The 23,041-nt window shown below is 38.9% G+C and overlaps 1 protein-coding gene across 1 annotated transcript in view; it reads right to left on the bottom strand.

The window, feature by feature from the left end:
• Positions 1-23,041, bottom strand: part of LOC114368041 (serine/threonine-protein kinase TOR-like) — a 49,124-nt gene that overhangs the window by 4,864 nt on the left and 21,219 nt on the right. Inside the window, exons 36-47 of the mRNA XM_028325378.1 lie at positions 13,715-13,783; positions 13,504-13,614; positions 11,519-11,659; positions 11,298-11,426; positions 11,045-11,210; positions 10,743-10,957; positions 2,300-2,506; positions 1,390-1,503; positions 1,110-1,313; positions 877-957; positions 167-241; positions 22-88 (exon numbers count right to left, since the gene is read on the bottom strand). Of these exons, the coding sequence (XP_028181179.1) occupies positions 22-88; positions 167-241; positions 877-957; positions 1,110-1,313; positions 1,390-1,503; positions 2,300-2,506; positions 10,743-10,957; positions 11,045-11,210; positions 11,298-11,426; positions 11,519-11,659; positions 13,504-13,614; positions 13,715-13,783 (1,579 nt within the window). The remainder of the gene's footprint in view (positions 1-21; positions 89-166; positions 242-876; positions 958-1,109; positions 1,314-1,389; positions 1,504-2,299; positions 2,507-10,742; positions 10,958-11,044; positions 11,211-11,297; positions 11,427-11,518; positions 11,660-13,503; positions 13,615-13,714; positions 13,784-23,041) is intronic.

Genomic DNA, 23,041 nt, shown 5'->3' with positions numbered 1-23,041 from the left:
GAGGTCATAAAACTAATTTACCAGCACGGTATGACCCGGGAACAGCAAGCTCCAAATTGCGGCATTCTAGCAATTCTGGAGAAACAGACTACAAAGAATATGCATAAAATTTAAGGCCCATAACAATGACAAAACGAATGCATGAATGAAAAAGCATTATTCTTACCTCCAAGTCTAAAGTTGTCAGACTTTGAAGTTGTTTATCTATCTTTCTGAAAACATGATAATAGATATCCCAAGCCTGATAAAGAAATTATTAGAAAACTAGCTCCAGGAAGGGAAACTGGAAATTAATTGATTTATTTCTTTGAAATCCAGCATTTCAACAATATTTAAGAATGCAATATTTCTTGGCAATTCCATTTTTCAGAAACCAGTATGGCATAGGAACATCAGCCCCCTTCATTTTTGCTTCAATCTTTTTCACTAGCTTACGGTTTGGACTTTGGATTATAAGGTTTAGGCTCTTTTCAGGCATGTAACTCCTACTACTAATATCAATTTCAATCCTCCAGTAGAGAGTCAGGTTCCTTCTTGACAAAGTTCATTTGGAAATCTTAAGGTCCTGCTATGATTAAGCCTTTCTCCTCATATGTATGTTGTGTTACATTCTAATGGATGTCAATGTGTAAGTATAATATATAAAACGAGGGGACTAAGTCTAATTTTCGAACCAAACAATGTCTAGGTGTAGTTACCACTATCCTCAAAAAGAGTTTAGTGTAATTATCCATTAAAAATAATATGCTCCGTTGTGTACCTAAAGCACATGATCCTTTTACATGTCTCTCATTCCTTTCTCTCTAGACAATATTAATGTGTCCAAATGACCTTCATAATAAGAAATTTGCTACAATTTTGTCCAAATTTTGATACCTGGGTCAGCTCAGCATCTTTCCCAGTTCTCTTATAATTCATACAGCACTCGTAAGCCTCTAATAATTCCTGTCGATAAGCCTGAAATAACAAGGTGCTGGCAAATTAAAATAAAAAAACTTAAAGTGATAACACCAACATAAAAAATTATGATAAATAATACAAGCAAGGTTTCCAAGATTCACAATATACTATAGTGGCTTAAATAAAAACACAAAAGGAGATTATTGCACCTCAATAAATATTCTCTCCTTTATGGTGACGTTGTTTTTCATTGCTCCTTCTTCAAGCATTTCATGCAATGGCTCCAACACATTTAGCATCCCTTCAATATTATGCTCACCAAAATACAAACGGCTAGCTTCTTCCAGTGCCTCATGCCACATTTCATGCCAAAGAATGGCAACTCTGATCAGTTCCTTTGATACAAGTTGCGCCTGTAGACAATGCCAGCTTATGGTTAAAATGACAGGAGTCTAACAAAAGTAATCTTCGGATAGATTATTATCAAACCTGATCCACTAGTACACCACTATGCTGCCGAACTTTGTCAACAACTTCCTGAGCTGCAGCTTTACGTAAGTTGCTTATTGATTTACAGGCCACAAGCAAAGGATACATGAGAGCCTACAGAAGAAATAAAACATAAATAGACCAAAATTAATAACAAATTTGACATCCAAATCATTTAATGTAACATGACCAACGATACATTACAATAAGAAGCATTTAGTAAGTCTGTTAAGTGCTACTCTTTGAGAAGTAACACAATTATTATATCAAGAAGTTGACAATAAAAGGAATTACGAAAATGACAAAATCATGTCATCGCACTACAGACTCCAGATTTGTCAACCAATTAAATTCAGTTCTCATCTTGCCAACTAAAATGCTTATCAACACCTCATTTTTTCTGTTTTTTTAATATTTATTTTTAATTTCATTATTACTTGCAACCGCCACCAGCAAAAATTTCATGTAAGTGTACTTCATTCACTAAGTATTGCAGAATTGAGTTGGGCAAAATTACATTCACCACAGACAAAATTACAACCAAGTGAAACTATCAAACAGGGAAAATTTTAAGCCTTGATTATTATTTGTGAGTACACAAAAGATGAGTGTCAAGAGTTAAACATTAATTTAACTAGCCATCAATAAAATAATTGATAATATTTGCAGCAATAAAAGGAGCAAACCCGTGATTGAATTACATACCACCCTAACTCTCAAGTCTTGGTGAAAAAAAAATTCATATAAATATAGCCAACCAAAAACTGAAATTCATCCAAACATAAAAAAACGTGTTGCTTCCACATGTTCACAATATCTTCAGTTCTCAGAAGTGAACAACTACAAAGTGATACTTGTAAGAAATTCACAAATAGAAACAAGTCCAAGTTCAACAATATTACACACATACCTGTGGATGATTTTGCCCAATCCGAACCAAAAGTGACTGTATCAACTCTCTCACAGCATGGTTATTAGAGTGTATCCTGGCAATTATTTGAGGTAGAACTACTAGCCAAGTATTGATGTTAACTAGGGAAAATCCTTTCTTTAGGGCCATTTGTACTTCTGCTGTAGCTCCATGGTTGAACCATAATGTCAAAAGTCGAAGAATATCCTGCAGCCAATGTGACATAAAGTTTCATATTCACAGGAAGCAGACTAGCATATTCCAATTGGATTGCATGCAAGAAAGACATACCAAAAGTGCAGTTATTAAAAAAGTAAATTGCAAAAAATATAATTTTCCAAGAATTGCACCATTGAATACAAATCCATTTTTTTATTCGATATTTCAAAAATGTCTCAGGAAAAGGAAGAACTAAGAAATAAGAAAATTAAAATTATTGATGTGTTTTCTGCCTATTTTTAATGTGCATTTGGTTAAGCTTGAAAAAGTTCTTTGATTATATAACTTTTTTTTGGAGTTTTTTCCCCCCAAAAAGCTACTTTTTTACTTTCGAGAAAAGCACCAAATACGCTTTTTCTTGTATGTTTGCTTTTCTTTTCTTTTTTAATAAGAAACACCTAGTGAGACAAGGCTTTGTTGTTGTCATTAATTAGTTGGTTAGTTATTTTAGGCTAAAATATTCATTTTTCGTCGCTACGAAATTTTATATTTTTTAGTCCTCCTAAAATTGATACATACAACTTTTTGGCTTGGAAATAGGTTTGGTTAATAATCATACCTACGTGGCTAATGAGTATCCACCTAAGCTACTGGGTGTCAACAGGTGTCACAAGTTGAGTGGCTGTATTTTTGGCATGCAGTAAGTGCAATCATGTGTTTCTGAAGTGCTCCCCGAGAGCAAGTTGTGCTAAAAATGGAAGTTCCTCCAATGGAGGTGGCTCGAGTTCCTTCGAGTGGATTTGGTGGACGCTTCTTGTTCCTTCTAATGGACTGCACTGTAGCATTTGGAGCGAAGATTCATGGTGGCGGGGCTACCAAACAAGTCGCGGTTATTGGCACAGAATCTGTGACCTTAGGGGCTTGGATCAGTGTTCTTCCACCATGGGTGGTGCATGGATTTGTGCTTTGGCTTTTTTCCTTTTTCCTCTTTGAGGAAACGAAAATGTGTGCTTGAATCCAAAAAAAATTTAAATGAAAATTCAAAAACCTGGTTGCAAAAATCCTGTTTTTTTATACATTTTCCCGGCAACACATTTTTTTCTACTGGGTGTCAACAGGTGTCACAAGTTGATTTGCAATTGACACTGGTTTTTTGTGCAGAACTATTATAAATACTAGTTAAAAACTGGCACTCCGTGTATTAAAGTATGATGGTGAGTCTGTAAGTGCAGCAGTTATTCAACTGCTTGCACTGAATTAGTTTTAGATATTGTGTTTCTGTTATTCAACACTTGAGTCTATATAAACACAGTTGTATCATCTCTTTCGTTGGTTAAATGAAAGTCCCTGTTGCATATATGTGTTGTTTTGTGTATGGTAGCTTAGGGGGTGTTTGATTTGCTTGTTTTCTGTTTTCATTTTCACTGGAAATAGAAAATGGTGATGGAAATGTGTTTGATTGAATTTTTGTTTTCATTTTCAGTGAAAATATTTTCCCAAATGAACCAAAAATTGGAAACAACAAAATCTCGTTTTCAGTGTTTTCAGTTGAAACCAGGAACCTCATTTTGGGTAAAATGAAAACGCGGTGGCAAGGAATGCAATTTTAAACAACAACAACAACAACAACGCCTTATCCCACTAGGTGGGGTCGGCTACATGGATCAACTTCCGCCATAATGTTCTATCAAGTACCATACTTCTATCCAAATCATTAAGTTCAAGGAATGCAATTTTAAGCAAATCTAAAAATACATTTCCTTTTGAAAACGCATTTTCAGTGTTTTTATTTCTTGAAAGCAGAAAACAAGAAGTCAAACCAAATATGTTTTCAGAATTCTAATCTTTTGAAAATGAAAACAGGTTTCAGAAAATGAAAACAAGAAATGTAAACAGAAAATGAAAATGCAAACGAAACACACCCTTAGTTATTTAGCTTTATTCAGAAGACAGCAGGGGTTAGGTCATTGTGTCAGCTGTCTCTCTCCTACTTTTTGTATCTTTTATATATACATATATATATATGTTATTTGAAAGCAATAAAGATAAGTTAGTGAGTAAAAATTTCCTCATATTGAAATGTCAAAATAGGCAAGCTATCTTCCGATTATTTTAGTTTTTTTAGAGAACGAATCGGGAGACATTACGAAATTTTTTCAAATAGAAATAAGAAAAAGTATAAGTATGCAAATGAATCTGTCTTGATTCTTTTTTTTACCGTCCGTCTGCCTCTGTCTCCGACCGCCATTTTCTCCGTCGAGACTAGGGTTGGGTGCGCGTCGAGGAGCACGACTCACCCCTGCAAGTCGCGTGGCCAGAAGGTCAACCACGTGCCGCCGCAGGCCAACGTCAACTCTGGCGTGTGACCGCCACGTGCCGCCTTCCCGTTGCCGGAATCACGTCGGACCAGCGTCAATCTGTTCGTCGGCCTCCCCTGAGTGCGTTTCAGCCTTCGGTTTTCAGTGTTGACACTTGGAACGTGTCAGTCTTGTGCTTCCTTCCCTTTCTCTCCATTAGGGTTTCGTCTTTTTGATTAGAAATGGCTTCTTCCGACCCTGTGTTCTCCTTCAATTGAAAGAATTATTTGTCTTGGTCTGCTTCAGTGGAGCTGTGGTTTATCGGTCAAGGGTACCATGACCACTTGGAGAAAGGTGTTGATGCTGTTTCAAACGATGAGACCTGAATGGGAAAAGCTTGATTATCAACTCTGCGTTGTGTTATGGCAATCAGTTGAGCCAAATGTTTTGGAGATCCTTAGATCATTCAAAACATGTCACTCCTTTTGGAAGAAGGCCCAAGAGATCTTTGCCAATGATATTCAAAGCCTGTTTGATGCAACCATGAAAGTTACGGCTCTCAAGCAAACCAGCCACAACATGATTGCACATATAGGTAAAGCTCGGGCAGTAGTGGAAGAGCTGAAAAGATTTCTTGTGGCTGATTCGTTGGAGGAAGTGAATAGGAAGTTGGACAAGTTTTACATGGTTCTTATCTTGAGGAGCCTACAGTCAAATTTTGATCATGTGCACGATCAAGTTCTTGCTGGAGACCAAGTTCCATCAATGGACTCCCTCATCACTAGATTTCTTCGTGTGCCTCATGTATTGAAGGATGAAAACCTTGCTGATGTTATGGAAACATCAGCCATGGTTGCACCTCGTGGGAGAGGAGGAGGCCGTAACAATAGAGGAGGCCGCAGTGAAAGGGGTGGACATCCTCATTGCACCTATTGCAAGAGAATGGGCCACACTCAAGAAAACTGTTACTCATTGCATGGCTTTCCTGACAAAGTAGCACTGGTATCTAAGTCAGAAAAATCAGAGTCTTGGTTCTCTGATGAGGAGTACCAAGAGTATTTGAAGCTCAAATCCGAGAAACCCAACAACCAAAAACAATCTTCCTTTGTACCATGTTTTTTAACCGCATGTATCTCTCAATCCATTGAAGGTCCCAGTCCTTGGATACTTGATTCAGGTGCCTCTGATCATATCTCTAGTAACAAATCTTCTTTTTCATCCATTTCTTTTCCAAAAATTCCTCACCTTGTTACTGTAGCTAATGGTTTCAAGGTTGCGTCTCAAGGAAGTGGCCAAGTTTCATTATCTCCTTCATTAAAGTTGAATTTTGTACTTTTATTCCTCAATGTCCCTATAATTTAATCTCATTGAGTCAGTTGACTCATTCATTAAATTGTTCAGTAACCTTTATTGCTAATTCTTTTGTTATTCAGGAACATGGCACGGGTCGACTGATTGGAGAAGGACGTGAATCACGAGGGCTTTACTACTTAGAATCCAGCTTTCCTGCGTCCTGTTTTGCAACCTGAAAACCCAAACTTTTGCATGATCGTTTGGGCCACCCAAGTCTACCAAAACTAAAAATGATGGTTCCTAGTCTTAAGAATCTTCGAGTCTTAGAATGTGAGCCTTGTCAACTAGGAAAGCATGTTAGGTCATTATTTCCTCAAACTGTACAAAGATGTAGCTCGACTTTTTCTACCATTCATTCTGATATTTGGGGACCAAGTCGTGTTACATTTTTTGATTTTCGATATTTTGTAACCTTTATTGATGAATTCTCCAGATGTACTTGGGTTTATTTAATGAAAGACAGATCTGAACTTTTGCCTATATTCATGTCTTTCTTTAATGAGATTGAGAATCAATTTGGAAAAACTAATAAGATTTTCATAAGTGATAATGCTAAAGGGTATTTCTCTCATGACCTATCCTCTTTTTTATCTTCAAAAGGTATTCTACATCAGTCCACATGTCCTCATACACCACAACAAAATGGTATAACAAAAAGAAAGAATCATCATCTTCTTGAAAATGCACATTCTCTAATGTTAAACTCCAATATTCCTATACACCATTGGGAAGATGCAGTGCTTACTGCTTGCTTCTTAATAAACAGGATGCCTTCTTCTTCCCTTGAAAACTAAATTCCTCACTCAATTATTTTTCCTCATGATCCATTATTTCATGTCTCTCCTAAAGTGTTTGGTTGTACTTGTTTTGTCCATGATCTCTCTCCTGGTTTAGACAAACTCTCTACTAAGGCCATCAAATATGTCTTTTTGGGTTATTCTCGTCTTGAAAAGGGTTACAAGTGTTACTCTCCAACCAGAAGACGATACTATATGTCTACGGATGTAACATTCTTTGAAGACACACCCTTCTTCTCAACCTCCATGGACCATTCTTCTCTCTAGCAAGTACTACCAGTTCCTTCTCCTTGTCCACTAGGTAATTCTGATCAAACTGTTAGTGAAGTCCCATCTTCTCCACCAAATTCAACTGAAGTTGCTTCTCCACCTCTTATTACATATCAACGCAGGACACGACAAGTTGGTTCTATAGTGCCTGAATTTTCTCCTCGTGATTCTCATCCTCCTCCAACCAATCCTCAAACCATGGATCCTTCTTCTCATCACTCTGATTCAGATTGGCCCATTGACATCAGGAAAGGTACTTAATCTACTCATAATCCTCATCCTATTTATAACTTCTTGAGTTATCATCGTTTGTCTCCTTCATATGTTTTCTTTGTGTTCTCATTATCTTCCCTTACTATTCCTTCCAATGTTCATGAGGCACTTGATCATCCTGGATGGCGACAAGCTATAATTGATGAAATACAGGCTCTTGAAAATAATGGTACTTGGGAACTTATTCCCCTTCCTCCTGGCAAGACAACTGTGAGTTGTAGATGGGTCTATACTGTTAAAGTTGGGCCCAATGGTGAGGTTGATCGGCTTAAGGCTCAGTTAGTAGCTAAAGGCTACACTCAGATATATGGTTTTAATTATTGTGATACTTTTTCTCCTGTAGCTAAAATCACTACCGTTCGTCTGTTTCTTGCTATGGCTGCCATGCGTCACTGGCCCCTCCATTAGCTTGATATTAAAAATGCCTTCCTTCATGGTGACCTTGAGGAGGAGATTTATATGGAGCAACCTCCTGGGTTTGTTGCTCAGGAGGAGTATGGTCTTGTGTGTAAGCTACATCGATCTCTCTATGGGTTGAAGCAATCTCCTCGAGCTTGGTTTGGTAAATTTAGTCATATTGTTCAACTTTTTAGGCTGAAACGAAGTGAAACTGATCATTCTATTTTTTACTGTCATACATCCCCTGAAAAGTGTGTTTATCTAATGGTCTATGTTGATGATATAGTGATTACAGGGAATGAAACTACTAAGATTGTCCAGCTAAAAGAGCATTTATTCAGCCATTTCCAAACCAAAGACCTGGGATATCTGAAGTATTTCTTGGTATTGAGGTGGCTCAATCAGGAGATGATGTTGTGATCTCTCAAAGGAAGTATGCTCTTGATATTCTGGAAGAAACAGGCATGCAAAATTGTAGACCTATTGATAGCCCTATGGATCCAAATCTGAAGCTCATGACAGATCAGAGTGAAGTTTATCCTGATCCCGAGAGGTATAGTGGACTTGTGGGAAAACTCATTTATCTCACCATTACAAGACTTGATATTTCCTTTGCTGTTGGAGTGGTTAGCCAATTTATTCAAAATCCTCATGTTGATCATTGGAATGTTGTTATGCATATTCTTAGATATGTTAAGAGAGCCCCTGGACAAGGATTGTTGTATGAAGACAAGGGTAACACACAAGTATCTGGGTATTGTGATGCAGATTGGGCCAGTTGTCCCATGGATAGAAGATCTACATCAGAATATTGTGTCTTCATTGGAGGGAATGTTATCTCTTGGAAAAGAAAAAAGCAAACTGTTGTTGCTCAATCCAGTGCAGAAGCTGAATATCGATCTATGACTATGATTACATGTGAACTTATGTGGATTAAACAATTTCTCCAAGAATTAAGATTTTGTGAAGTGGTGCAAATGAAGTTATACTGTGATAATCAGGCTGCTCTTCACATTGCTTCAAACCCAGTCTTCCACGAGAGGACTAAGCACATAGAGATTGATTGTCATTTCATTCGGGAGAAACTATTGTCCAAGGTGATTGTCACTGAGTTCATTAATTCTAATGATCAGCCAGCAGATATTTTGACTAAGTCCTTAAGAGGACCTAGGATTCAGTCTATATGTTCCAAGCTTGGTGCATATGATTTATATGCTCTAGCTTGAGGGGAGTGTTGAATATGTGTTGTTTTGTGTATGGTTGCTTAGTTATTTAGCTTTATTCAGAAGACAGCAGGGGTTAGGTCATTGTGTCAGCTGTCTCTCTCCTACTTTTTGTATTTTATATATATATATGTTATTTGAAAGCAATAAAGATAAGGTAGTGAGTGAAAATTTCCTCACATATTCAAATCTCAAGTCCCTTCAAATCTATTTTAGAAATCAAATATGGTATCCAGAGCCTAGTTCGATCAACTATGGCTAATCCTCCTTCTACCAATTCTGCTTTTCCCTCCTCTTCCGCTTTCCCCAATTCTATCACTGAAAAGGTCAATTATTCAAACTTTCTTCTATGGCGGCAGCAAATTAAACCTGTTATCAACTTGTACAAACTTCAACGATTCGTCCCAAATCCTTCAATTCAACCTCAGTTTCTCTTTGACAACGATCGCAAAGAAGGAATCGAGAATCCAGCATGTGAAACGTGGGAACAGCAAGACCAGGTCTAGCTCACATGGCTTCAATCACCGCTTTCTTTGTTGATCCTCTCTCGAGTTCTTGGCAGCATTCATTCGTATCAAGTGTGGGAGAAGATTCAAGACTATTTTCACAAGCAGACGCGTGCGAAGGCTCAACAGTTGCAAACTGAGTTGTGCGCAACAGTACTCAATGACAAAACAATGTGCAAGTTCCTCCTACGCATTAAAGCACTCACAGATGGTCTTGCATCGGTTGGAAATCTGATTTCGCCTCCGTAGCACACTAATGCAATCCTTGAAAGCCTTCCACAGGACTAAAGCTCCGTAATCACTGTTATTGAGAGTAAATCCGAACCTCTTCCGATTGAAGAGGTCAAAGCTCTTCTCCTTGCACATGAGTCAAGGTTGCAGAAGTATCGCAAGATCTCAGACTCACCTTCTGTGAATCTCACTCAGCTGTCAACAACTGTGCCTAATTCTTCCTCTGCACAAAGTTCTGATGCGCCAAACAAAGGATCACAGTTGTCAGATTTGGAAAATTTTCACTCTGGTTCTGGCGGTGAATTTGGCCGTGGTGTGATGGTTTTGGCCACACTAGTGGATTCAGCAAGTAGTGTCTATCTTGAAAACATAGATGACCAAGTCATGTGCAGAACAGATTCTGTTATGCAGCTAGAAGCATACTTCGGAAAGTAATCTGTGAAACACTTCAGAATCCAAAGGAACATGATGTTCAGTTATCATACTGATAGTGCTTAATAAAAATTCTGCCCACAGAAGTCAGGTCACAACCAGTCATTGGACATGAGCCTCGGCACACTGACAGATTAAACATCAATTACTTTCACTCTAGAATTTGCAGCTCCATTTAAGCACTATGCCAAGTAAGAATTGTCAACTTATAAATTTCCCATGGAAGGTTTTCAAAGTTTTATGAGAAAAAAATAAATTTAAAGAACAGTTATTACAGCGAAGTCTAGAAAGCAAGGCTGAAAGTTAAAATTATGAAGCAAACATGAAAGCATGAGAGCTTTTCCAAACACTTGAATACAGTAACTAATAGTAGATCGCTTTGTCCTTGAGTCAGTGCATACAATAATTACTGAACCTAAAACTTCTTCGTTATTGCCAATATTGTCCAAATTGATCAATACATGTACGGATGGTTTCATATTATAACAGAAATTGTAACTTACCTGTAAACTATCATCAACACCTTTGGAATTTGCTGCACATGCTATAGAATGAAAGTATCCAGTGACAGCTGCAGCAACAAATTGTGCTGCAACATCGGGGAATCCTCTTAAAGTATAATGAGACATCACTGCTGTGTTGAATAATGCCCATTTATGCCAAGCTTTGGCCCATTTATTTGCATACTGAGTAGCTTTTGTGAATGCATTAAGTATATCTACAAATATTGAAACTAATTTTTTTTAAAAGAATAAAAGATAAACATCATTTTATCTTCAAAGTCAAAACTATGACAACTAAGAACCTTTAATGGATTCATCAACAAGCCCAGGAGAAAGTGACCACTGCCAGGAGCCAAGATTTAGATAAACACGAGCAAGGAGAGGAACACTAGGATTCAAACCATTTGTGAAGCTCGATGGTGTAACTGGTTGAATGCTGGGTGCACTTGAGAGTTCCATAGCCAAATTCTAGGTCAAGTAATGCAGGCAGATGATCAGTGATAAATATTCAAGTTCAGATAAGCTCTCCCTATACAATAAGAAGACATATAATACCTGAAGCCTTATAAATGCTTCCCTGCGCTTTGAATCCTCTCCAAGGGACCACTGGTACTTCAAGTATGCTAGCATTACTTGAGGAGGGCCATGGTATCGAACATTTTCAGGAGACTTTTCAGGGTCATACTGATAGAATGAACAATAACTTGAGTGGGGTACACAACAATGAGGAATAACACAAGATAGCAAACATTTTAGACCAGGTATACAGCACAAACCTGTAGAAGTTTAACTAATGTAGATTTTGCTTGACTAATGCGCCCACTTTTTCTGCAAAGAGAGGCGAATTTGAGCCAGGTTTCAACATCTTCCACAGGAGGCAGCACAAGTGCTCTAACAACCAAAAGAGCCTGCCAAACCTACAAACAAGCACAATAAAGTCAGAGGAAGGAAAATCAAGCATAATTATGCAAAATGTTAATACAAGGATAAATTGCAAGAGCTCATCATAAACTTTTGTCAAGAGATTTAAAACTGAATATTCAGTATTGAACATCCTAAGTTGCCAATCACAATAAATAGCAGCAGTATCACAATGGACCTTTGCATAGCCGCCCTCCATCACTCCAGAACTCCTATAACATCAAATTTCAGATTCACAGCTGTAATTATAGTTTATTCCAGTTGCAATGCTTCAAAAATTGAAATGTTTTTTTATGAAATACCTGTTTCAAAAAACTTAATCCTCGCTTAAAATCGGCTCATATCTGTTTTGCAATCTCTTAAACTCAAAAAATCTCCACTTTACTCAAACTTAAACCCACCCGCTTCCACTGATTGAGGTAGTTTTGGTCTCCCAACATCCATAGCACAGAGACCAATTGTTAGGGCTAATAACCTCTATTCTCTTTTTTTAATAATAATAATAAATAAATAAAAACATCACAGAGTCATAGAGATGTTGCAGCAAGTTCTCAGAAGGTTACATCAGTTTCAGCAAGCTTCTAGCAGCCCACACCAGTTTTAATAGCTTCTAGCAGCCCACACCAGTTTTAATAGCTTCTTGCTCCATGTTTGGGCTCAGCACTACTTGGTTCTTAGTTCTCCTTTTCATCCATCCCTGGCCAAGCCCACCTCTGTTTTGATATGCTTTTTAATATTAGCAACTTCTTGTTCAAATTACTTTGGAATATTAATTATAATTTTATTAATCTTTTAGTACTTTTTCAGTTTTGAGCATTTATTATGTGTGATAGAAATTATTTGCATTATATCCGCAATGCAGTGTTCACACTGCAATCAACTACACCATTAATGTGTTTTCTTGGGTTGGCCGAGATTAACTAGTGTGAACACATGATATCACATCTCTCTCCTAAATGAGTAGTTATTGGGAAAAATCCAAGTCACACATTGACTAGAGATAAGGCAAACATAGAATATATAAGTGGACAGTGGAGGGAAACCCTCACCCCCTGAGCCAGCTTTTGGGATTGAGTTAACCTAAACCCACATTCTAAGATGGTATCAGAATCTATCCTAGATTCCATTAAACAGACCACCCACCATATTTTCCACGCACCAAGCCCAAAAGTGTTGGGCGTGAGGGGGTGTATTGAGAAAAACCTAAGTCCTACATTGACTAGAGATAAGACAAAGATAGAATACATGAGTGGGGGACAACCCTCACCCCATGAGCTTGCTTTTGGGGTTGAGTTAGGCCCAAACCCACATTCCAAGAATAGTCGGAAGTAATAGAACATTCATAGTACTACATATTAAATAAAACCAAAGCAAAGAAAGCGTCAATTAATATGTATTGGTTGAATTGCACACAACCATTGTTTGTACTTTCACTACTTTGTAGTGCCAACCATATGAATTTGATAGTTGTAATCAAAGCTAACATAACCTCAGCATCAAAGTACTATAGCTTATCAATTTTTTTTTTTTTTTTTGGAAGGCAAATAATATATATGTATTAATATAGTATAGTCAAATAATATATATGTACTATAGCTTATCAATAATTATCAAGAAAAGATTATGTGCCAAACATGTCCGGCTCTTAAGATTAACTGAAAATTAGCATTATTGTTTCAAAATAGTTTCATTTTTCTCACACCCCTTTCTGCACAATTACAACTGTGGACATTTGCAAGGTCATATCAGTCAAGACCACTCTTCACAGGTTGACATACAATTCAATGAAATAGACACCGTTAGGGTTTTTAGTATGCACGAGGATTATGGCCCTGTCTACCTCAACGTTGCTTTTGGCTCCTTCTATACGCTGAGTCCACATGTTGCGAATAAGAGCCCGCCGCTCTTCTGCTACTTGGTCTCCAGTAGGAAGTGTACGGTAATCAATAACCTGGTAGAAGAAAAGATCTTCCCAATTTATATTCATAACAATAACATTGAGTAAAGGACAGCAACTGAAAGTAATTCTTCTCAATATATTAGAGCTTAACCTCTTCTAGTTCTGATAGTTGCTGAACACGAACCATATTACTGTAAGCACGTTCATAACTCTCCAAAACCTGGAAGTGAAAAAAATTATATAACAAACTTCTTTGAAAGCAAATGAAATAAAAGCAACAATTACATATGTTTGAGTTGCGATTCACACACATTCCAATGCACATTTTTTCAAATCCACTGGTCTAGTCTACTTGAATGGATGTATGGGACTTCTACACATGAAATCAAACCTACTCTACATCATAAAAACAACACATGGAGGGTTTGTTGGATTTTCTTCTAACTTTTGGTTTTAAAAACCTTTTTAAAGTAATTCCATGCTACTCAAGAATCAATTTCCCATCCAAAATCTATTAAATTTTGAAAATTGTTTCCAAAATAAGTGTTTTAAAACCCAAAACACAAACAGTTGGGATATTTTTCTCATGCTCTTCTGTTTTGTGGTCCTAGCTCAAGTGTGTGAGTCATCTAGAGTGGTGCTGCATGTGGTGAGGGATGAGCTTGGGGTGAGTGTCTGTTTTTGTTCTCTTTTTTTTAACTAAACTATTTAAAATAGAAATCCTCCACACTCGGAAGCTACAAGAATATGACAACAGGCAATAAAATATGTTTAGAGGAAGTCATGCAGAAAAGGCTATATCAATCAATTTTCATTGAAATCAGTGATATTTATAGGAATATGAGACATTATTCAATTAATGATCATAAACAGTAAAAGATTTCACCATAAAAGGCAAATCGTTGTATAAGGTTGTAAAAAAAAAAATCATCGTATAAGTTTTATATACCTTTGAGGCAAAGGGGTCACCTCTTCCCAAGAGCATAAGTTGTTAATAGAAGCATTGGGAATGGTTTTTTACTTTTTATCAATATTTCTAAATCAATATCAAATGCAAGGCTGATCTTAAAATCCTACAATCAAATGCGTTCTCAGGGTGTGATTACACGATTAAACAATGTCGTGCGCATATGGTGAATGTCCAGCACACAATTAAATACTGGTACAGCATGGAAAGTAATTGCAAAACTTCCTTGCCCCATTCCCAAAAACAAAGTGCTATCATCACTTCATATTGGTTAAATTTCTCGTTATCCAATGATAATGTACGTGAATACGGCATAGTGCCCAATACAATAGAAGAATTAGTAAAGTCAAAATATCAATGCTAAAAATAAAGGTTAAATGACCATTTTGATCCTTTATCTTATTTTTTTTATTCAGTTTGGTTCTTTATCTTTTCAAAAGTTTGTTTTGCTCCTTTATCATATTTAAAAGGTTTAAAATGGTCCTTTGTCTTTTAAAAAGTTCACTTTGGTACCTCATCTTATTTAAAAGGTTGAAAATGGTCATTCAACTACTGTAGATACAACAATTTAGCACCAGTGGTGCAGGTATACACGGCCCATAGGCATCCACCCTCAGGAAATCCAGAGAATCTTAACAAATACATTTTTTTTTTTTGCTCAGCAAAATTAATTATATATAAATATGAAAAAGAGTACCAGAGGTACTATAGACCACATAGTTAGTAAGGAAATAACAGATTCAGAGCAATAAGCATCTGAATGAAAATGTAGGGGAAAAATACATGCCCTGCACAGCTATTTGAACCTATTACACATATTATCACTCCCTAGAGTTAGAAAGCTGCTTTGAGGTGTGAGGACCAAAAACTAAATGGCACTGTGAATCCCTTCTCCGCAACCTTAAGCCATGACCAAGTTAGGAATATGGCGTCCTCCATGACCTTGCTTCCATCAAAAGAATGGTTATGAAATACTACCCCATTTCGATGCTTCCAGATGACCCATGTGAGTGCTACCCACAAGCACTTCCATCTTCTAGCTTTTACTCCATTAGCAGACCTGTTGTCGTGTTGCAGAAAGTGATCTTTGGAGTTATGTGGGAATGCACCCAAAGAGTTTACCCATGACTGAGTTTCCCACCATAGAGGTTCTGTTTTTGTGCAGTGGAAAAACAGATGTGCTGCATCTTCCTCCGAGCTATTACATAAAGGACATCTTGAGTCGTTTAGCTCCACTTGTCTGACCCTGAGGTTTGTCCTGGTTGGCAAACTTAACAAATACATTTGATATGTATAGTAGAAAGATTCTGTGGATTTATCCCAGAGTGATAGCCCCCACCTCAAAAAATATTCCCACAACAGAAAATCCCCCTAGTGCTTTTCTACGCCACTCCTCCCCTTACAAAATTCATCCTCGCATTACTACTCCATACTTGGAATGGGACATTAAAACCCCTTTCCAGTGCCTTCAGCCACAACCAAATTTAGAACATTGCATCATCCAGAACTGTTTCCCCTCAAAATTCCTTGTTGTTAAAGATGTACTTGTTCCTATGAAGCCAAATACACCATGTTACAGCAGCCCACAACACCATCCACTTCTGCCCATCAATTCTGCTGCTTTCACAGTACCAATGCTGCAGAAAATGTTCCCTTGACACCACCTGAACCACTAAGGCAACCCCAATCCACGAGTAACACTCCATCCATATATCTCTTACATTTTCACAGCTAAAAAATAGATGCCCTGCTGATTCCTCAACCCTCAAACATAATGGACATTTATAGTTTAGATCCCCCACAGGTATTTGTCTCAGACATAGATTTCTTGGCAAATTTCCCCCGAAGGGGTCCTTCCCGAAATGGGGCTCTTTCTAAACGATTTCCGGGAAGGGTCTGTTTTTGACGTGAACTTTCAAAGAAAACGCCAGCAGCAATGGCGATTTGAGCATGCAGCAACACGTGGAGGGAAAATCGCCAATACCAGCAGCGATTTCGTGCCAGCAGGACTCGCCAGTTTGACTGGTTGCACCCTGTCTCGCCAGACGCAGTGGCGATATGCACTGGTGTAGCGGTTCAGCAACACAGTGATAGGGCGCAGGCTAGGCTTCAGGCTAGCGCTTCAGCAGCAGCAGGGCAGCATGCCGGTCTCGCCAGTTTGACTGGCGAGAAGCTTGAAAAAAAAATTTGTTCATTTTCTCCTATAAATGGATCTCTCCTTGACTCCTTCACGTACCAGTTCAAAAAAAAGATTGTGAGTGTGTGTATTCTGAGTGTGTGTTTGGTTTCTGTTAGTGAACAAGCTTTGCTCCTCCTTGTGTTGCCTCTTGCTCATGCGTAGCTCCTCTTCCTTGTAAGTGTTTTTAACTCATGTTTTAAATTTCATGGCACACACTTGTTTTGATTCTGAACTTTGAACTCTGAAAGCTTGAAGGCTCAGGAACTTATAATTGCTGCAGAAGGCAAATTTGGAAGTTTAGAAATTTTTTAAAATGCACACGAAAACCATAGGAGGAAGAACCAGCTATTTAAGCTAAACGATGTCACACACTCAGAATACACTGAACCAATGCTTTTGGCGGTTTTGGCCCTAGCCTGCGCGCCCCCTGAAGCCACTGCCGCACCAGTGCATGGCTTTATCGCCACTGCGTCTGGCGAGACATGGGCAGGGACCAACTCGCAAGTTTGACTGGCGAGACCAGCTGGCTTGAAATCGCCACTGGTCCTGGCAAGTCCGCTGCCACGTGGACCATCCGTGGAGGACTCGCCATTCCTGATGGCGGCATGCATTCCTCCCACGTAAAAAAAGACACCATCCCGGAAATACTTTCAAAACAGCACCATTCTGGGAATTTGTTTGTAAAACAACCCCTATTAGGGCAATTTTCCTAGATTTCTTCCGCTTGGTAGCCTATCCCTTACCAGCCTCCACACTAAATGACCTACCTTATTTGAGACTTTAACTTTCCACACCCTTTTGAATATCTCCTCTTCAGAAGATCCAACTACCGCCTCATACAACCATGCATAAGCCCCGCTAACAGTGTATCGATTATCGCTCCCAGCCACCCACATCCACCTATCCTTTTCACTTGGCCGAATACTATAATTATTCAGTTCAGCCAGAAAAGCTGACACTAACTCCACCTCCCAATCCTGAAAATTTCTTCTCCAAACAAAAGCCCATTCCCAAGAAGATCCCCCCATAAAACCCATCTTCGTCACTTTGCAGTTTTGTTGTTCAAACAAGACAAAAAGGTGCAGGAACTTTTCAGCTAGCGGCTCGTGCCCCCCCACCCATTTATCAGTCTAGAAGTTCACCCTTCTCCCACATCCAATTTTTAGTTTCATGCCTTTATTAAACCACTCCCCAACCGCCGAGACGCCACATGACTTCTTTAAATCCCTCCACCATAGTGATTCCTGCTGATTGACCCTCTCAACATCAAGCGCTCTCCAACCCCCATACTTAGAAACCAGAATTCTATTCCAAAGAGAATCATCCTCCTGAAGCATGTTCCATCACCACTTCCCTAGCAGTGCCATATTAAACAATTCCAAATCCCTAACTCCCCAGCCTCCATGGGATTTTGGTAGGCATATCACTTCCTACTTCACCCACGTAATCTTGATCTCATCCCCAACCCCGCCCCATAGAAACCTCCTTTGCAACCTTACCAATATCTCTATAACCTTCTTCGGAATTGAGTTGAGCACTGATTTAATCAAGCACACCCTTCCACCAAATGACAAGTGTCTTTGTCTCCATTTAGAAAGCTCCCTTTGAAATTTTGCCACAATCGGTTCCCAAGTTTCTGCTCTTCTCAGGTTAGCCCCTATCAGTAATCCCAAATAAACAAACGGAAACACAAGGAACCTGGAATTAATGATTGTGTGATGAGAATCATGAAACTGGCCAAATACAGGCTAAAGGCCCAAGTGGAGAAGGACGAAGGCCCAAGTGGAGAAGGACAAAGCCCCCGAGTGGAGAAGGATGAAGGCCCAAGTGGAGAAGGATGAAGGCCCAGAGGCAGAGACACTATCAAGACTATTAATTGTTGCTGAAGGCCCAAACTAATTTGAAGGCCCAAGTTAAATAAGTTTTTAGTTATAATTTATTTTTATTGTAATTTTGGCCCAAACTGTTTAAAAGGCCCATGTCTATTTTTATCTTTTTGTTTAGCTACACTATAAGTATGGGTTTTTGTTTTGAATAAAAGAAACTTTTGGCATTTTGATAAAATTTGGTGAGATTTTCTCTCTGGGTTCCTTGTTGAACCAATCTCAGACTTATCAAGGTAATCCTTGTGGCGTCTGTCCAGACTTATCTTCCTTCACCGGAAGTGGCGTCTACCCTGACTTATCTTCCTTCACTGGAAGTGGCGTCTACCCAGACTTATCTTCCTTCACTGGAAGTGGCGTCTACCCGGACTTATCTTCCTTCACTGGAAGTGGCGTCTAACCTGACTTATCTTCCTTCACCGGAAGTGGCGTCATCCAAACCTATTTAGCCTGTATCAAACGATCCGCCCCGTAAGGTTCACATCATCTGGTATCAGAGCTTCGGCTCTTGATACAGGTTCTATCCTATCCTATCCTATTTTTTTTTCTTTGTAATTTGTCTAGGTTCGTGTTTTTGTCCTTGTTCTGTTATTTGCGTTCTTGTTTACATCTTGTTTCGTTTTTGTTTGCGTCTTGTGTTCTGTTATTTGCGTTCTTGTTCTTGTCACATCCTTGTTCTTGTTTCTTGTGTCTTTCACACTGTGTCAAAAAAAAATTGCAAAACAAATTTGAAAAAAAAAGTGGGTGTTTGATCTTTGAACACGAAATTGAGGCATTTAGAGGTGTTTTTTTTGAAAGAAAATCGTGGAACAAATCCCCTTATCTAGATTCTCCTCTGAATTCTGAGCGTTTTGATATATAGTGGGCCTCAAACGGACAATCGTAGCAAAAGTTATGAGCATTTGAAGTTTACTTGTCATATCTGTGTTATCTTATCTGTTATCCTATCTGTTATCTTATTTGTTATCATATCTGTTTTCCAAATTAAATCTAATTTGTTATCCAAATCTGATCTATTATCCAAATCAAATCAAATCAAATCAAATTTTTTTAACCAAAATCAAATTTGATTTGTTATCCAAATTAAATCTGCTACACAATCTGTGATAATTAAACTGTCTTTCCTCTTATATACCTTGTGTGTCTAATTTGATTCATCCAGGAACTTAAGAGGGAGTGAGTGGTAAAAGGCAAGAGTGGAAACATCACACAAAAGCCTATATTGAGAGCATCAAACACGAGTGAACTACCATTAAAGAGAGAAACACGTGAGTAGAGTGTGGTGAGGTCCTGAATTTTTTTTAATTTACTGCAAAATTCTTTGTTCCTTAATCATGGCAAGAGCTGGTGACAATGGTGGTGTATATCATCAACTGGACGAATCTCAACGCTTATTTCTGGACGCGTGGACTACACAAATGCAACGTTTGTTGAACCGTAACAAAGAAAAGCCCTACAGACGAATAGCCAAATCTTCCTCATTTACTCTTAAACCTCTATCCCCTAGAGAAGTGTGTGATGACCAAATCAGAATGGGAGAAAAGAGAGAACAAGAGAAAGAAAATAGTGAGGCACCACAAAGGAATATGAAAAAGAAGAGTGATACACCCGAGGAAAAGAGTGATACACATGAGAGAAAATTTAATTATTTTGCAGAGGCGAGTGAAGTGAGGAAAGTGTTACCTGCTCATGAACCACTCAATCTACAGTATTGCAAAGACAGTAAAATTTCTACTGATAATTCTAATGAGTTTACTATTTCTATTTCTCCTAGTGTTCAACCATTATTGCAGGAATTTAAAAATGTCTTTCCTAAGGAGATTCCTCATGGACTACCACCTTCAAGAGGCATAGAACATCAAGTTGATGTCCTCCCCGGAGCTTCATTGCCTAACAGGCCAACTTACAAAAGCAATCCCCAAGAGACTCAACGTAAGGATGCACATGCCAAAGTTGAGTATGTGAAAAGATTGTATGACCAAGTGAAGGTGCAAATTGCAAAGAAGAATGAAAGCTATGTCAAGCAAGCCCACAAGACAAGGAAGGAAGTGGTACTTGAACCCGGTGATGATCCTGAACATTTGAGGACAAATGTTTTCCAAGAAGGAGGGAATGATGAGAATCATGAAACTGGCCAAATACAGGCTAAAGACCCAAGTGGAGAAGGACGAAGGCCCAAGTGGAGAAGGACAAAGCCCCCGAGTGGAGAAGGATGAAGGCCCAAGTGGAGAAGGATGAAGGCCCAGAGGCAGAGACACTATCAAGACTATTAATTGTTGCTGAAGGCCCAAGTTAAATAAGTTTTTAGTTATAATTTATTTTTATTGTAATTTTGGCCCAAACTGTTTAAAAGGCCCATGTCTATTTTTATCTTTTTGTTTAGCTACACTATAAGTATGGGTTTTTGTTTTGAATAAAAGAAACTTTTGGCATTTTGATAAAATTTGGTGAGATTTTCTCTCTGGGTTCCTTGTTGAACCAATTATCAGACTTATCAAGGTAATCCTTGTGGCGTCTACCCTGACTTATCTTCCTTCACCGGAAGTGGCATCTACCTTGACTTATCTTCCTTCACCGGAAGTGGCGTCTACCCGGACTTATCTTCCTTCACCGGAAGTGGCGTCTACCCTGACTTATCTTCCTTCACCGGAAGTGGCGTCTACCCAGACTTATCTTCCTTCATTGGAAGTGGCGTCTACCCAGACTTATCTTCCTTCACCGGAAGTGGCGTCTACCCTGACTTATCTTCCTTCACCGGAAGTGGCGTCATCCAAAAGCTCTACAGCCTGTATCAAGCGATCCGCCCCGTAAGGTTCACATCATTGTGGCCGAGTTCTGCACCCACAACTCCGAAACTCCAAATGCCCCAAACATGCTCTTATCGAAATTTATCTTCAGTCCTGAAAATAATTCAAACCCCCTCAATATGGCTTTGATTGTGAGGACATTCGACACTGTTGCATCTCCAAAAAACATTGTGTCGTCTGCATAATGAAGAAGGTCTACCTCCACCTTATCCTTCCCCACCAGAAAACCAGCATACACACCCTTCTTCTTTGCCTCCCTCATGAGCTCTGCTAACCCCTTTGCTACTATTATAAAGAGAAATGGGGCCAAAGGATCCCCCTGATGCAATCCCCTTTGAGGGATAAACTGATCTGAAGGACTTCAGTTGACCAGAACTGAAATCGAACTAGATTTCAAGCAACCCTCAATCCAGGAAATCCATTTCTGACAAAATCCCATGTGCCTCATCATGTAGAAAAGAAAACCCCAGTGCACTGAATCGTACACCTTCTCATAGTCGACCTTAAACACTTCCTCCTACTCCTCCGGACCTCCTCAATTGTTTCATTTGCCATCAGTACACTATGAAGCAGCTGGCTACCTTCCAAAAACGAACTTTGACGCAGATCAATCACCTCATGCAGAACGTTTTTTAACCTTCTTGACAAGATTTTTGCTACAATCTTGTACATGCAACCAACTAAGGCGACGGTAATCATTTAGCCCCTGTGGATCCACCACCTTTGGAATGAGGACGATAAAAGATGAATTGCAGCCTCAGGGGAAGACACCTCTTGAATGAAATTCTCCGAGAAACTTCAGAATATCTGCCTTCATGATACCCCAACATTCCTTAATGAATTTAAAATTAAATCCATTAGGACTGAGGGCGAGCCCTGGTGCAGCGGTAAAGTTGTGCCTTGGTGACTTGTTGGTCATGGGTTCGAATCTGGAAACAGCCTCTTTGTATATGTAAGGGTAAGGCTGCGTACAATATCCCTCCCCCATACCTTCGCATAGCGAAGAGCCTCCGGGCAATGGGGTACGAAATTTTTTAGGACTGGGGCTTTTAGAACTCCCACACTCCCTTACCGCTTCCTAGACCTCCTTTTCCCCAAATGGTGCATCCAGAGCCTCATTAGCATGCCCTTAAATACTTCTAAACTCAACCCCATCTAGATTCGGCCTACTCCCCATGCTTTCTTGAAATCTGTTTTGGAAAAACAGTTTGACTTCTTCCTTAACCCGCAAAGGTTCTCCAATCCACCCGCCATCAACTGAAATACCTCTAATCAAATTACTACGTCTCCTCCAATTAACCATGATATGATAAAACCTAGAATTCCAATCTCCTTTCCGTATCCATTTAATTCTCCCTTTTTGTCTAAGCAAAGATTCAGTGGATGTTGCAACCTTCCATAGCTCGTCTTGAAGTTTTCTTCTAAGCGCCCTTTCATCCTCCCTTAACCATCAGGACTACCCCAATTTCTCAACATCATTCAGCTGCTCCTCTATCCCTTCCGCCTATTTGGAAAAATCACCAAAGCACTCCTTATTCCATTCTTTTAGTTTATTCTTAAGAAATTTTAATTTTTCCTTAAGAACAACCCCCCCCCCCCAACAAAACCAGATACACCGCACCCCTCCCATGCTGCCCTTACC

This window comes from Glycine soja, chromosome 1, assembly GCF_004193775.1.
Source record: "Glycine soja cultivar W05 chromosome 1, ASM419377v2, whole genome shotgun sequence".
NCBI classification, from domain to species: Eukaryota; Viridiplantae; Streptophyta; class Magnoliopsida; order Fabales; family Fabaceae; genus Glycine; species Glycine soja.
This window is presented reverse-complemented; position numbering and strand designations above follow the sequence as displayed.